We start from the raw sequence: 16,511 nt of genomic DNA on the forward strand, positions 1-16,511 counted from the left end.
CGATCCTCAGCACCACATACCGACAAAGATGTTGTGTCCGCCAAAAACTAAAAAATAAATATTGAAATTCTCTCTTTCTCTCTCTCTCTTAAAAAAAAAAAAAAAGAAGAGTGGTTGTATTTCTATTATGGCCCTTCTTTCCGACGAGTTAAGGTGTGTGTGGGGGTGGGGGGGTTGTCTGTTGAATCCAGGGATGCTCTACCACCAAGCTATATCCCCAATCCTTTTTAAAAATTTGAGATAGGGCCTTACTAAATTGCTGAGGCTGACCTAGAACTTGCAATCGTCCTGCCTCAGACTCCCTTTGGGACAGGCATGTGCCACAGTACCTAGCTATTCCTTTGGCTTAATTTTTATTTTTTTCACAGTACTGAGGACTGAACCCAGGGTCCTCTACCACTAAGCTACAATCCCCAGCCTTTTTTCCAATTTTATTCTCAGACAGGGTCTTGCTAAGTTGCTCAGGCTGGCCTAGAACTTTTGATCCTCCTGCTTCAGCCCTGCAAGTTGTTGGGATTATAGGCATTTGCTATGGTGCAGCCAACTCTTTGAGTTAATTTTTAAAGGGACTTACAACTGTGGATTTAAAAGAATATCACATTTCCTCAATCTTTTTAACTGATCTCGGATTTCTTAATTTCCAAGTGTTTGCTAAGTACAAGGGCCATTTTTGCCTAGACTAGTAAATTAATGTAGTGTAATTTCAATTAGGCTATTGGAGACTCCTGGTTTAATCATTCTCCAAGTTTTCCTAGGTGTTTACCCTTCATGTGAACAATTTGAGCAGATTATGGGTAATTTCGGTGTTTATTTCTCCTATAATTTCCTTAAAAACTAGTTGTAATGCTGGCCCAGCATCTTGGGAAGTTGAGGTGAAAGGATCACAAATTCAAAGCTCCCCTCAGCAATTAAGGGAAGCCCTAAGCAATTTGTTTCTTTTTTAAACAACAAGAACAACCAAAAAAAAAAAAAAAAGGGGGGGGGGGCTGGGGATGTGGCTCGGTGGATAAGCCCCTCTGGGTTCAATCCATGGTGCCCAAACCAAACCAGATCAAACAAAAAACCCCAACCAGATGCACTGCTAACAAAACAACAAAAAAGGTATTGATTGACTTGCTTCCAGTTTAATTGCAACATATTAAAAAAAAAAAAAAAAGGACTACTGTGCTGGCTGCCTTAGTTAAAATAAAACTTCTAAAGGGGTCAAGGTTTGAAGTTCACATTCTTGTGATATCTGTTTTATTTCCACAAAAGGAAACCCCATTATCCATAGCAAGACCCCATTATACATAGTTCTATCAATCATGTACATTTCCTTTTGAGTCTCATAAATAAGGAAAAAAGTTCAAGTGAGGGAAAACAGGTTCAAATCAAGGTCAGATATCCAAGAGTTTTCTGGTTATTGTGTTGCTGGGGTGGAAAAAGTGGGGAAAAGTTAATCAGATGGGGGTGTCAGCAGGAGGTGACTTGATTCCAATTTTGGCAGCGAAAGAAAGTACGCATGCTTCAAGACACTCGGTGACACAGGTGGGCCTACTGTGTGCCCGGCGTTGGGGGTAAAAGAAAACTACAGGATGCCAAATTCCTTGAGTCTGGTAACATTCTAGGCGCTTTATGCGTAGCAAGACATCGTCTCTGCCCGAAGACACTGGAAGTTCATTTTCTAGGTTGCATCAGGTGGGGGCAGACAAGGTCCTCTCCTAGAAGTCTGCGGACGCAGAAGGCACCTCGTGCAGGAAGAAAGGCTCCCCTCACGTCCTCTAGGTTAGGTCGGCCCCGCAGGCGAAGACTGACACGCCCTCTCCAAAGGGCAGACCCGCCTCGACTGGGGCAGGGCCGGGCGCCGAGCCCTCACCCGACCCCCGCGAGCGCAGCGCAGCGCCAGCTCCTCACGTGTCCCGCCCGGCCTGGGGCCTTCTCAAGTTCTGCTTCCGCTCGACCCTTCCGACTTCCGGTAAAGAGTCCCTAGCCCACACCTTCCTGCCCACCCGGTCCCAACACCTGGCGTCTCAGCGAGCCCGGCCCACAATGCGCTCCACGGCCGCATCTCCTCTGGGCCTCGCGGCGGCTACCGAGCCTCGCCGCCTCGCCGCAGCCAGGCGGCCCAGGTGGCGCGCGCTCCCGCGGGCGGCGCGGCACGGCGGGCGGGGCGGCGGCACAAACCCGAACGCGTATCCCTCCGCCGCCCCTCCCCCGCGCGGCCCCGGCCCCCCTACCTACGCGCAGCGCTCGCCTCCCTCCGCTTCAGACTGTTTTGGTAGCAACGGCAACCGCGGCGGCGCGTCCCGGCCCGGCTCCCGGCGGCTCTTCGGTCTCGGCGGGCTTCCCCGCCCCTTCGTCGTCCTCCTTTTCCCCTTCGCAAGTCCTGCCGCCCTCTCGGCCGCGCCACCCCGCGCCTCCTCGCTCGGCGCCCGCGCGTCCCCGCTGCGCTCCGGCGTCTCCTCGGCGCGCCCGGCTCCAGGCTGTCCCCGCCCGGCGTGCGAGCCGGTGTATGGGCCCCTCACCATGTCGCTGAAGCCCCAGCAACAGCAACAGCAGCCGCCCGCGGCCGCCAGTGCCCGCAAGCCCGGAGGCGGCGGCCTTCTCACGTCGCCCGCTGCCGTGCCGCCGTCCTCGTCCTCAGTCTCGGCGTCCTCGGCCGCGGCTTCCTCCTCCTCCTCCTCGGCTGTCGCGGCCGGCGCAGGCGGCGGGCGGCCTGGCCTGGGCAGGTGGGTGTCGGCGCCCCAGCCCCCTCTGCTCCGGGCCTGTAGGAGCCGGGGCCTTGCGTCCCCTCCCCCGCTGCCCACACCGCTGTCCCCGCCCCGTGACCGGCCGGCTTGGGGGATGGGCTGGGGACCCGCAATCGGGGTGGGGTCCCCGCTCGGGTCTGCAGCCACGGGGCTGGGGTTGGGGAGCGCCGCGGGATTCTGCTGGGATTGTCAGGCCGCATCCAGCCTTCTGCAGCATCCCCTCCCCCTCCCCGAACGGTCAAGATGGAGGGACGGGACCCCCTCCCTTCCCATTTAAGTGTTTGGAAGGGGTTCGCGGGTCTGGGCAATTGTCAGCGTCTGTTCCACCTCCCTGAAACCTTTCCTGCCCCGAATGAGGGGGGGCATGCACAGGCAGCGACCCACCCCCATTTTAAAAATTAGCATCGGAGGGGTCTTTAGGTTTTGTTTCGTCTGCTGAAACATGCCTCCTCCCGGGTTAGGGAACATCGAGGGAGGGGGCCTGAGTTAGGGCAGTGACTCCTGTCCCCGCTGAAGGGGCACCCCCGGGCTTCTACGGAATCTTTGGGGTTGGTCTCTTGTCCTCAACCTTCCCTTTCCCTGTTCTGGAGAAAATGGAAGGACGGGGTGAGGTAGGTAAGCAGTGGCTTCCTGCATCCTCCTCCCTTTAAACCTAAGGTGGCGGCAAGCTGGGGTCCAGAACTCTGCAACCGTGGGGCCCGATGCAATCTCCCGCAGCGTTCGGCCTTCCCGCACCTGAGGAAGGGGTGGGGAGTGCCGGCCTCCCGCCTTCCCCCGCAAGGTCTCCGGCGCGCGCGGGCGGTGGCCGATCCGCATTGCTGTTCCGTGGCCGCGGAGGGGAAGGCGCCTTTGGGGAGTGGTGGGCGAGGGCCGAACTCGGGTGTTGGGGCTGGGACTGGTGGTGGTGACGGCAGCCTGGAGGCTACAAGCCGGGGACCCAGTGTTTATAATTTCTTGGGGAGAGGATTTGCAGCCTGGGATGTGATGAGGGTTCCTGAAGGTAGAAATGGGGAGTTTCTTTGGATTTTTGTCCCCTCTTCCCTACCCATGCTCCAGGTTTGTGATAGAAGCTGGAGGCTTGGTGTTGTCCCAGCTAACTGGATTTGACTCTTAAGGGTGTGTTTGTGCCGGTAGGCCTGTTGGTGGGGGGTGGTTGTCAGTTCGTATTTCACGAACTAAGAAAATGCTTAGTGTTCAAATGAAGCAAATGCCAATAGACTCCATTCCTTTGTGGCTGGTGTCCTTAACTTGGGGAGTGCCGCCAGAGCTCACCAAGGGCACACAAGTCCATTTCCTCTGTGCCCTGAGAGTCCATCCGTGTTGCAGGCACTACTGTGCCTCCCTCAGGCCTAGGCCTGGTTGGCAGGGCCACTGACCAGCGACCTCCTTAAATAGACATCCAGGGCTTTCCAAGGTAGGATAAGGGGATTCTTCATTCACTGATTTTCTTTTTTAAAAAAAACACATTTTCAGCAGTGCCTTTCCAAAGAAGTTTCATCTACGGCAGAAGTTACCTATTAAGATGAATTGTAGCTGTTTTTTTAAGGAACTTTGCTGCTGAGGACAGTTTTTGACTTGTAACCCTCAACCTCCCAGTTTCCCCTTGTCCCAAGCACTGCAAACACTGCTTAGCCCAACTACTTAAATCAAGCGGCCATTTCACTAATCAGTCCATCCAGGGTTCTGTAATTTCAATTTTCCCTTTTCAGTGTCATTTGGTAAAAAATTTTCATATGATTTTGATAGAAAAGTATGCATTCTGGTTTTTTATCTTCTTGGGTGTCAGGAAGAAATCTCTGGGGATCTAGTCAACCTAGTCCCATAATTAAAAATTAAAAGGATAATTTTTTAAGTTTGATTGACTGTTTTGCTTAAATTTAGGTTATAACAAAAATCCAGACCCACAGTAGATTGAGTGATCAAAGATATTTGGAATGTTTTAGTATCATTGATCTTTTTTTTTTTTTTTTGTTACTTGAATCTTCACAAAAATTAAAGGTTAATTTAGATTCTTGTTTTTAATTCTTTTATGTCATTATTTTGATGAATGAAGTTTTGTCTAATGTATAGGATTCATAGAATCCACAGGAAATTTTTTCTGTATAGTTCTTCAATGTAGAATTGTCTTAGATTTTTACCCACTTTATTGGGTTATTTGTAAATCAGTTACAACTTCTGATATCCTTACGTTAGTGTATATCAGTAATTCTGGAAGCAGGGGTGAAAAAAGAAAAAGTAACATTGGGTTTGATTTGAGATGGCAAAATATTCTTGAAAGTCCAAATTCACATCTGCCTTTTTTTTTTTTTGAGAGAGAGTTTTTAATATTTATTTGTCAGTTTTCGGTGGATACAACATCTTTATTTTTATGTGGTGCTGAGGATCGAACCCAGCACCCCGAGCGTGCCAGTTGAGCGCATTACCACTTGAGCCACATCCCCAGTCCCCATCTGCCTTAATTAACATTTCATATCTGACTTTGTGAATAGATTTTTTTATGACTTTGAAAATGATTTATTGTGTCTTTATCAAATACATTTGAGGTAGAAAAGAATAATGCAGCTAGACTTAAGTTTGAGCATGATTTTACTTTAATCCAATTCTTTTGCTTTTTTACCTTTTGTTTTTATGTAGTTGTAGTGATTGTGTATACCTTGTGGTCAGCTTTTTTCCCTTTAGTGTTGTATTATAAAATATTTAAAGGTTTTTAGTCAAACAGAACAATCTGTTAAATGAAATTTCTACTTAACTATTTTTGGTTTTGGGTTTCCACTATTTTTGCTTTTATAGATAGTGGTGCAATGAACATCTTTATACTAATAGTTTTTTGCTTCAGTGTAATTATTTCCCTGGAGAAAGTTCCCAGGAGTGGTTTAACTAGGTCAAAGGGCTTCAAGATTTTTTATGGCTCTTGTTAGCTGTGCTGTATTATTCTTCAGAAGACTCATCAGTTTCTGAGGCCAAGAAGGTGGCTCTTCTATAGAATAGTTTTCTGTGTAGTTTGTCAAATACTGAGAGGGTTTTCAAGGGAGTAGTTGTGTGTACTGTTAAGTGTATACATTACATAAATTAAAAGCTTTTGTTCGTTACTTGGCTGTTAGTTTTTTTTTTTTTTTAAGAGAGAGTGAGAGAGAGGAGAGAGAGAGAGAGAGAATTCTTAATATTTTTATTTTTTAGTTCTCGGTGGACACAACATCTTTGTTGGTATGTGGTGCTGAGGATCGAACCTGGGCCGCACGCATGCCAGGCGGGCGCGCTACCGCTTGAGCCACATCCCCAGCCCTATTTGTTAGCTTTTTTAAAAATATTTTTTAGTTGGGCACATGTCTTTATTTTTTATGTGGTGCTGAGGATGTACTAGGCGAGTGCTCTATTGAGCCACAACCCCAGCCCCTTATATTTAATTTTGAATTTTGTTCCTTTGACGACTTAATGAGATAATATATGTGAATATAATTTTGAAGAACTGTGCTTTATCTATTGTGTTTTTTACTTAGTAATGAAATTGCTGAGGGGAATTGTTCTAAAGCCTTTTTGTTGTTGTTAACCCCCTCTTTGATCCAAAAGGTTATTAGCTGCTAGTCTGTGATTCAGTTATTTTGGTGAATTTTATGTAATTTCATGGCACATTAGGAATTATCACTATTTAATCCATCTCTCTTCCCATTCTACATTTCCTTCTCTTCTTCCCTGTTTTTTAGATTAATAGGTTTATAATACAGTTACTCTAAATAATACATTCGAATTTCTTTGGTTACGGGATTCAGTGTGAATAAAAACTGTTTTGTGATGCTGGGGATAGAACTAGGGCCACCTCCCCAGATCCCTTTTTTAAAAAAAAATGATTTTCTGCTTTGTGCTTTTGCTGCTGCTTTCCAACTTAGAATTTGTGCTGCAATTGTTCATCATGGTTCCATTTAAATTGTTCATCATGCTTTGTCAGTGAGATATTCGTCTCAAATGTCTTTTAGAAGGGCCTAAAACTTCTATGTTAAACATAAACTTTTATACATCTGTGTACAAGGCAGGTTGTAGGTTATTTGGAAATATCCATGAATACAGCAAAGATAGTTGCTTTCCTGAAGTTTACATTCTAATAAAGAAAAGACATTAAATTAGCAACCTATGTGTAGTATTAGAGAAGACTGAGATTAGAGGAAAGCAGATTAAGGGCAAAGGGAGTTTGGGAATGGTAATGGGTTGCAATTTTAAATGGATTAGTGGAAGCTTCATTGAGGGTTTTCAAGGGAGTAGTTGTGTGTACTTGATTCATTGAATCGAGTAACAATTGAACAAAGATTTGAAGATTTAACCATTTGTTTTTTGTGTAGATTAATGAGTCTTGGCTTCATTTGTAATTTATAAGGCTTAAACTGAATCATCCTTCAACTCATTTGATACTCATTTGGTTAGTACCAAATCTGGAGTTAGACCAAAAAAGTTAATTGACATAGGTCATTAGGAGTAAAGCTATTAATAAAAGAGTCTTTTTCTTTTGGGCTTTATCTAATTAGTTTTGTTTTCATTCCAAGTACCTGGAAAAAAATATACTTTTTAACATAAGCAATCTGATGTAAGCTTTTGTCCTATGTGTCTCAAAAGAAAAAAAGTAATCCTGTAGTTGCATTCTGAAACAGTGAAAACATTTATGGGATCTGTCACGGTGTTCCTATTTTGTTTGAATGTAAACTTGTATTTTCTGTGTTTCTCTAATTGGAGAGACAGTTTTAATCTTACACAGGGGATGTTAACTCATATCATAGCTATTTAATAGCCATATGTTTCGACTTAAAGGAAGATCTGATTTTTTTTTGTCCTAAATAGTTACAGCTGTGTTAGAACTTTCTTTCATTATAGTATAGAGAGGGTATGTTTTACCTTGAAAAGAATTTTAAAGTTTTAGAAGATTTTTTTCCCTTGAATTATAATTTTCTATTTTGGCTAGTTAGTAAATATATTTTCATATTATATAGAATTGAGCTTGAGTGAAATTGTTTTTGTAGCTATTTCAAATGATTGTGACAGTTTCATTGGAGATGTAAATAGAGTTTACTAGCAGGCCTATTTGCTGCTGCTCTTTTTAATTGAGAATACTTGGGCTTTTTTGAAGCATATCTGGGTCATCTATGCCTGTTACCATTCTAAGGTTTTTAAGAAGTCTCTACGGTTGTCTAAAGGTAGATCACTAAAGGTAGAATGCTATTCTTTTTTTTTTTTTTTTTTTTAGTTGGACACAATACCTTTATTTTATTTACTTATTTTTTTTATGTGGTGCCAAGGATCCAACCCAGGGCCTCGAGTGTGTTAGGTGAGTTCTCTACCATTGAGCTACAACCCCAGCCCCAGAATACTATTCTTTTTTTTTTTTTCCTCTCCTTTTTTTTTTTTTGGTTTGTTTCTGGGGATTGAACCTAGGGGCACTTTACCACTGAGTTATACATCCAGCACTGTGTTTTTTAAAAATTTATTTTAAAAAATATTGTTTTAGTTGTAGATGAACACGGTACCTTTTTTTTAAAATATTTTTAGTTGTAGATGGACATGATACATTTGTTCTTTTTATTTAGTTTTACATGGGGCTGGGGATCGAACACAGGGCCTCACACATGCTAGGCAAGCACTCTACCACTGAGCTAAAACCCCAGCCCCGACATAATACCTTTGTTTATTTTTAATGTAGTGTTGAGGATCAATCCTACTGCCTCACACATGCTAAGCAGGCACTGTACCACTGAGCTATAGCCCCAGCTCCTGCCACTTTTTAAACAGGGTATCACGAAGTTACCAAGGCTTGCCTGGAACTTTAGGTTCTCCTGCTTTAGCTTTTTGAGTTGCTGGGATTAGATGTGGGCCACTGTGCCTGGCTTGAGTCTTTTTTTTTTTTTTTTTTAAAGGAATTTTTTTGTGGCTTAGGTGTTTAAGACTTCAAAAGTAGGGAATGTTTCTTAGAAAATGTACTCCCCAGTGAATATGAAGCTGGTAACCATCCAGTCTTCAGATTGTAGCATTTAGATCTAGAATTTATAATGTAGACACTTGAATCCATACCATTACTTATGATTGGAAATAGATTGAGCTATAGATGTGGGAGTTTTTTTGTTGATTTGTTTTTGTTTTTTATTGGTGTGATTCTGGGGATTGAACACAGGGCCTCACCAGGCCAGGCAAGTGTTTACCACTGAGCCATATCAGTGGTAGAGGTATAGCTCAGGTCAGCTATGGTTGAGCTATATCTTTTTTTTTTTTTTAAAGTTGTTTGTAGACCTTTATTTTATTGTATGTGGTGCTAAGAATCAAACCCTGTACCTCACAGTTGCTAGGCAAATGTGCTACCACTAAGCCCCAGCCCTGGTTGAGCTATATCTTAGTTTTTTTTTTTTTTTTGAGTTTGTCTTTTGATCCCAGGTCCTGGCACATACTAGCCAAGCCCTCTACCACTGAGGTACATACCCAGCCCTTCATAATGTGTTTTTGTTTTTGGTACCAGGGATTGAACCCAGGAGCGTGAAGCCACATCCTCAGCCCTTTATTATATTTTATTTTGAGGCAGGGTCTTGCTAAGTTGCTTATGCCCTCTTTAAGTTGCTGAGGCTGGCTTTGAACTCAATCCTCCTACGTCAGCCGCCCGAGCTGCTGGTATTCAGGTGTCTCACTGCACCTGGCTTGTAATGTGTTTTGATATTCATAAAAAGTTTCTTTTTCTATTAAAAAATAATTTTTTTCTGCTTTTTAAAGTAATATTCTATATAGAACATATTTTTACATGTGTGTGTGTATATATACGTATATCTATATATATAAATTCGCTTTTTTGGGCACATAGACACATTTGTTTTTTGTGGGGATTGAATCCAGGGCACTTTATCATGGAGTCATATCCCCAGATATGACTTTATTATTTATTTATTTATTTTGCTAATTTGCCCAGCCTGGCCTTGAACTTTTGATCTTCCTGCCTCAGTCTCCTAAGTAGTTGGAATTACAGGCCTACATCACCATGGCTGGCTACTGTGTTCTTTTTTTTTTTATTATTATTTTTTATTTTTTAGTTCTCAGCGGACACAACATCTTTGTTGGTATGTGTGCTGAGGATCGAACCCGGGCCGCACGCATGCCAGGCGAGCGCGCTACCGCTTGAGCCAGATCCCCAGCCCCTACTGTGTTCTTTTAACAATAGTTTTCTTATTCCTTTTTGACTCCGGTAGGATGTTCTCATCATTATTGCTCTATGCAAATAATTTAAAGTGGTAAGATTTTTATTAATTCATTCAGCAAACACTGATTGAATACTATTTATATTCCCAGTACTGTTCTGGTCACTTGGGAATACATAGTAAAGAAAGCAGACACAAATTCCTGCCCTCATGGATCTGGGATTATAACCTGTGCCATCATGCCTGGCAAGATGAGAATATTTGAGCAGGTGTGCAGAACAGATTTATTCTTGAAATTAAATGGAAAAACAGTCTTTGTATGAGTACTGCCTCATTTATATTTGAAATTCTTTTATAATTTGAAAAGGATTAGAAGTTTTAATCCTCCCTCTCAGGAATTTAGCTCAGGGTCTTTGCAACATGCTAGGCAGGTGCTTGAAGTATTCTTTGTAGAAAAAAAGTAAGTTACTACAGAGAAACAAAATCCTTGGAAAATAAAGTGACACATAATCATCTTCATCATCTTTTTTGGTACTTGGGATTGAACCCAGGGTTGCTCATCCACTAAATATTTCCAGACATTTTTTTATAAAAATTATATTTTAAATTTTATATAGAAACCAGGGTCTTGCTCAGTTGCTTAGGACCCCACTAAGTTGCTGAGGCTGGCTTTGAACTTACAGTCTTTCTCCTCAGCCTCCCAAGCTTCTGGAATTATAGGTATGGGTCCTCGTGCCTGGCTCTTTTTTTTCCCCTTGAGATAACCACTCTTAAAAATTTTGCATACGTGATTTCAGAATCTTTGTGGTCTTTGTGAACATACACATATACATTGAACAAAGTGAGATCTGTACTAGATATCTTTAAAAAAATTATTTTAGTTGTAGGTGGACAAAATACCTTTATTTTATTTATTTTTCTGTAGTACTAAGGATCGGCTCCAGTGCCTCACACTTGCCAGGCAAAGTGCTCTACCACTGAGCCACAATCCCAGCCAATGTTTAAAATATTTTTAAAGTGATAGGATATTAGAGCATGAAGTGATAACAGAAACTCAAAATAAAAACAAATATCTCAACATTAAAAGATTAGGAAAACTTTTTTCCCCCCAGTGGCAGAGCAGTAAGGGTTGTATTCAAAGAATAAAATGGACCACTGTTATATTTCCCCACTGTCAATTTCTATATTCCATTACCATGGAAAAATGGGTGATGACATCTCTAAGCTGTTTTCTGCTCAAAGAGGGTGAAGTAACCCAAAGTTATTGTTTTCTATCATGTGGGGCGTGAACAGTTAAGGGTATTCAGCATCAGAGCAGTTCAGAGGTCCAAGAGATTAGGAAAACTTGACTCAAGCACACTTTGTAGAACTTTATTAGATCCTCCACTTAACTAAACAAGCCATTCTGGGCATGGTGGCACACACTTGTAATCCCAGTGGCTGGGAAGGCTGAGGCTGAGGATCTCAAGCTTAAAGCCAGCCTTAGCAGCCTAGTGAGACTTTGTCTCCAAAAAAAAAAAAAAAAAAAAAAAAAGAAAGAAATCTGCTGCGGATGTGGCTCATTGATTGTTTGTGTCCCTGGGTTCAATCCCTGGAACAAAAAAAAGAAAGACACATACATTAAATAGGATCGTATTTTTTACTTCAAAGAGTACACAGTTACAAGCAGCCCATGCCCTTTAGGATTGCTTTTGTAACTTTTTGAGTTTGATTTGCTAATGTAGGAGATCTAGTTCCTTATCTTTGTTAGTTTTTTTTAAATGTTTTTATTAGTTATTGATGGACCTTTATTTATTTGTTTTATATGGGGTGCTTTAGTCAAATTTTCCTAATCTCTTGGACCTCTGAACTGCTCTGATGCAGCCCATTTGTTCTTTTTTAAAATTTTATTTAGAGACCTCTTCTCCCAGAATTGCCTAGGGCTTCACTAAGTTGCTGAGGCTGGCTTTGAGTTCATGATCTCCTGCCTCAGCTTCCTGAGCTGCTGGGATTTTAGGCTTGTGCAACCACATGGGCCTTATCTTTGTTCTTATATGTAATTCTGTACACATGTAGCATGAAATCAAATTTTAAAGTTCCTTGGTTTTATTATTTTTAATGACTTAGAATTGTTACAAATCTGGGTTATGAAAACTTATTACAAGTGTTTAAACCTCAGTCTTTTATTGGCTGATAATTATTTGTGATTATACTTGTGAAAATTTTAAATTCCCTTTAAAGATTCTTACGTAGATTGCCTATAACTTAAGCCTTAAAGTTGAGTCACGTGGTTATAAAATAACAATTTTATGCTATGATTAATATCAAGCTGCATCTTGGGAATTAAATAATGTCATTCTATAATGGACTTTTGTAGTAGTATGATCCTTGTGTGATATAATTTTATTTATTTTATTTTTTTTGTGGTGCTGGGGATTGAACCCAGGGATTTGTGCATGCATGGCAAGCACTCTACCAACTGAGCTATATCCCCAAACCTTGATGTAATTTTAAATGAATGTGGCTTATTTGTGTTAAGTACACCAAAGGTTTAGAATGTTGTCCTGTTGAAGATATTCCTTGAGAGCTTTAACAGTGTTGCCAATGTTCAAATATTTTTTATTCCACTTCTCATATTGCCTTTTAAAAAAAGTATATTTATTGGGCTGGGGATGTGGCTCAAGCGGTAACACACTTGCCTGGCATGCTCAGGGCGCTGGGTTCAATCCTCAGCATACATAAAAATAAAATAAAGATGTTGTGTCCACTGAGAACTAAAAAATAAATATTAAAAAACTCTCTTTTTATATATATATGTAAAAATATATATATATATATATTTTTAGTTGTAGTTGGATACAATATCTTTATTTTTATGTGGTGCCGAGGATAGAATCCAGGATCACTCATGTTCTAGGTGAGTGCTCTACTGCTGAGCGGACAATCCCAGGTCCCTCATATTGCTTTTATAAATCATTTGTTAAAAAATTTTGGGGGCTGGGGTTGTGGCTCAGCAGTAGAGTGCTCGCCTAGCACATGCAAGGCCTTGGATTCGATCCTCAACACCACATAAAAATAAATAATTAAAGATATTGTATTTAACTACAACTAAAAGAAAACTATTGCCAAGATTTTTCTTTTATCTTAATTTTTTTAATTTTTAAAAAATATTTATTTTTTAGTTTTCGGCGGACACAACATCTTTGTATGTGGTGCTGAGGATCAAACCTGGCCGCACACATGTGAGCGCGCTACCACTTGAGCCACATCCCCAGCCCAAAGTTTTTAATTTTTGAGCTGGGGTTGTGGCTAGTGATAGAACATTTGCCTAGCATGTGTGAGGCATTGGGTTTGATTCTCAGCACCACATATAAATAAATAAAAGTCCAGGGCTGGAGATGTGGCTCAGCGGTAGCGCGCTCACCTGGCATGCGTGTGGCCCCGGTTCGATCCTCAGCACCACATACAAAGATGTTGTGTCTGCCGATAACTAAAAAATAAAATATTAAAAATTCTCTCTCTCTCTCTCTCTCTCCCCCCCTCTTAAAAAAAAGTCCATCAACAACTAATAAAATATTTAAAAAATAAATAAATAAAATAGATATTGTGTTCATCTACAACTAAAAAATTTAAAAAGCTTTAAATTTAAAAGTTTAATAGTTTTTATCTTGATTATAATTTTAATTTTCTTTAAAGACTTTAAACCAAGTAGTACATTTTATTTGGGAGCTTATAAGTGTTTATTGTGAACTTTGTGCAGTTAACTGTTTTCATTTGGAAATCAGGAATTAAATACCTAAAGTTTTCTGTGCTGAAATGTGCAGATTACAGAAAGGGGAATTCTTCAGGGTCTCTTTCAGAGCTTATTTGCTTTAACTTTATACATTCTTTTTTATGATTTGTAGATTGCTAATAAGTAAAAATGTAAAATTGTTTAAGTCAGACATTGGCAGCAATGAAAAATAACAGTGTGCTAGAAAGCTAAGAGATCATAGAGTTACAAAAAACATTCAAGACAGGTACAGTGGTGTATGCCTGTAGTAAGGAGGCTGAGAAAGGAGGATAACAAGTTCAGGGCCAGCCTTATCAAGTTAGTGGGACCCTGTCTCAAAAAATGAAAAGGTGTGGTGATGTATCTTAGTGATAAAGCAACCCTGGGTTCAAGCCTCAGCTTAAAACAGAACAACCAGATACCAGAGCTTAAAAAGTTATAGTATCCTGAAAGACTTGACTGTCTAGGTTTATAGCTCTAGGCCTTAGACCCCAGAGGTATTACTGTTGTACAGCATAGTATAGTTAAATAATGTGTTCATATGGTGATTTATAAATACAAGTTTAAATTGTTTTTCATATCTCAAGTATTTTTCAAACTGCAGGTCATGACCCTTGAGTAGGTTGTGAAATCACTTTAGTGGGTCATGACAAAGCATTTTTAGAAAAATTTAAAAATAGTAGAATGTATTATTAATGTATTAATAGTATATTATTAAGGGTAAGAATTGTTTTAAGAAAAATGCAATGAAGTACATATGCATTTCTATTTTGAGAAGTGCATATGTACCACATTGCATTTTTTTGCTTGTTTGTTTATTATGGTACTGGGGATTGAACCCAGGGGTGTTAGTCACTGAGCCACATTCCCAGCCTTTTTAAAAACTTTTTTGAGTCATGATCTCCTTAAGTTGCTTAGGTCCTTGCTAAGAGCGTTGGAGAAATGTTTTGAAGTTATGCCTAGGCTAGGATTATCATATTTAAAACATTTTTTTTTTGCAGTTGTGTATGGACAGAATGTCTTTATTTTATTTATTTTTATGTGGTGCTGAGGATCAAACCCAGAGCCTCACACATACGAGGCAAGTATTCTGCCACTGAGCTACAGCCCCAGCCCTAGGGTTATCGTATTTAGCAAATAAAAATATAGGATGCTCAGTTAAATATGAAATTTCTAGGGGTCAGAGCTCTGTGGTAGAGTGCTTGCTTTCTGTGAGTGAGGGTCTGAGTATAATCTTTAACCTCAAAAGAAGAAAAAAAAAAAAACTGGGTGTGGTGACACAAACTTGTGATACCCAGGGATTTGAGAGGCTGAGGCAGAAGGATTTTAAGTTTGGAGACAGCCTTAACTATTTACTAAGAGCTTGTCTCAGGATTTTTAAAAAGGGCTGGGAATGTAGCTTAGTGGTATAGCACACTGCCTCAATACCCAGTACCATCAAAAAAAATATATATATATATTTATATGTGTGTGTATATATATGTATATATATTTGTGTGTATATGTATATTTGTGTGTATATATACACACATGTATATATGTACATGTACAGATATATACTGTTTGTATATATATGTATATGTTTCTGATAAACAATGACTAATTTTTTTCTCAGTACTGGGGAATGAACACTGAGCTTTGCATATGCTAGGCAAGCAGTCTATACCAATGAACTACATCTTAAACCTGTTATAGTTTTATTTTTTTGGTACTGTGAATTGAACCCAGAGGTACTTAACCACTGAGCCACATCCTCAACCCTTTTTTAATATTTTATTAGAGACAGGGTCTCGCTCAGTTGCTAAGTGCCTTGCTGAATTGCTGAGATTAGCTTTGAATTTGTGATGCCAGTTTCCTAAACCGCTAATATTAGAGGTGTGGACCACTGCTTCTGGCTGGTCTCAGAAATTTTAATCCTCTTGTTTTAGCCTCCTGAATTGCTGAGATTGTAGACTTGTGCCACTGCGTCTGGCCATTTTATTTTGAGACATGGTTTTGCTAAGTTGCTCAGGTTGGCCTCAAACTTGGAATTCTTATGCTTTAGCCTCTCTAGTAGCTGTGTGTGCTATCATACCTGGCTTCTATTTTATCTCTTAAATGTAGCTTTTAAAGATTTGGCCCCAAACTTCTTTGCAAAGTGTCTTTAACATAGAAAATTCTCATTTTTCTTCTGTTCTTAAAAACTTATGGATTGTATTATGGATGACATTCAATATATAGTTTCTTGTGTTTATGTGCAGCAGCTTTTCTGCTTGGAAACTTTAAGATTAGGATTAATTGAGAAAGGAGCAAAGTTACACTCTAAAACATAGCCACCAACAGATGATTTTTTTGTTGTTCATGGTCAAATTCACAACCATTCGTGTTATCTTTAATGTGTGTTTACTGTGCTTGAATTTAGGTTATTGTTAAGCCTATCATATTCAAGAGCTGCAGTAGTGAGTACTGATAGTGAATCAGAAGACAACATTTAATTATGGTAGAAATCATAGATTTTTAAAAGTTTGTAAATGGGGGCCAGGGATATGGTTCAGTTAGTAGAGTGCTTGCCTTGCATGCACAAGGCCCTGGGTTCAATCCCCAGCAACACACACACACACATGCAAAAGTTTGTAAACAGTAGTACAGTGATGGCTTGGGACAGGACAAATTATTCTGAATAACAGGGACCAAAACTACCATGTTTGTTTAGTTAGTGATCAGTGGAAGATAGAACTGATGGATGAAAAATGGGAAAAAACTTGGAAGTTTCTAGCTAAAGGTTTTAATTTGAAAGAACTGTAGTTAAAATGCTATTGCTGAAGTTTGTCAATACCTACACACAAGCTGGGCATGGTGACGCATGCCTATAATCCTAGCAGTTCTGGAGGCTGAAGC

At 40.5% G+C, this 16,511-nt stretch overlaps 1 protein-coding gene across 15 annotated transcripts in view; it reads left to right on the forward strand.

Moving 5' to 3' along the window:
- Positions 1 to 2,172: 2,172 nt before the first annotated feature.
- Atxn2 (ataxin 2) overlaps positions 2,173 to 16,511 on the forward strand; it is a 131,495-nt gene continuing 117,156 nt past the window's right edge. For 8 of the 15 annotated variants that reach the window (XR_013434812.1, XR_013434809.1, XR_013434808.1 and 5 more), the window contains exon 1: positions 2,173 to 2,708. Coding sequence is in view for 10 of the 15 variants with exons in the window: in XM_078039157.1 (XP_077895283.1) it covers positions 2,506 to 2,708 (203 nt within the window). In the remaining 5 variants the exon portion in view is untranslated. The remainder of the gene's footprint in view (positions 2,709 to 16,511) is intronic. The other 7 variants (XM_078039151.1, XM_078039155.1, XM_078039152.1 and 4 more) reach the window with 1 other exon arrangement.

Source organism: Ictidomys tridecemlineatus, chromosome 2 (assembly GCF_052094955.1).
Source record: "Ictidomys tridecemlineatus isolate mIctTri1 chromosome 2, mIctTri1.hap1, whole genome shotgun sequence".
In the NCBI taxonomy this organism is placed as follows: Eukaryota; Metazoa; Chordata; class Mammalia; order Rodentia; family Sciuridae; genus Ictidomys; species Ictidomys tridecemlineatus.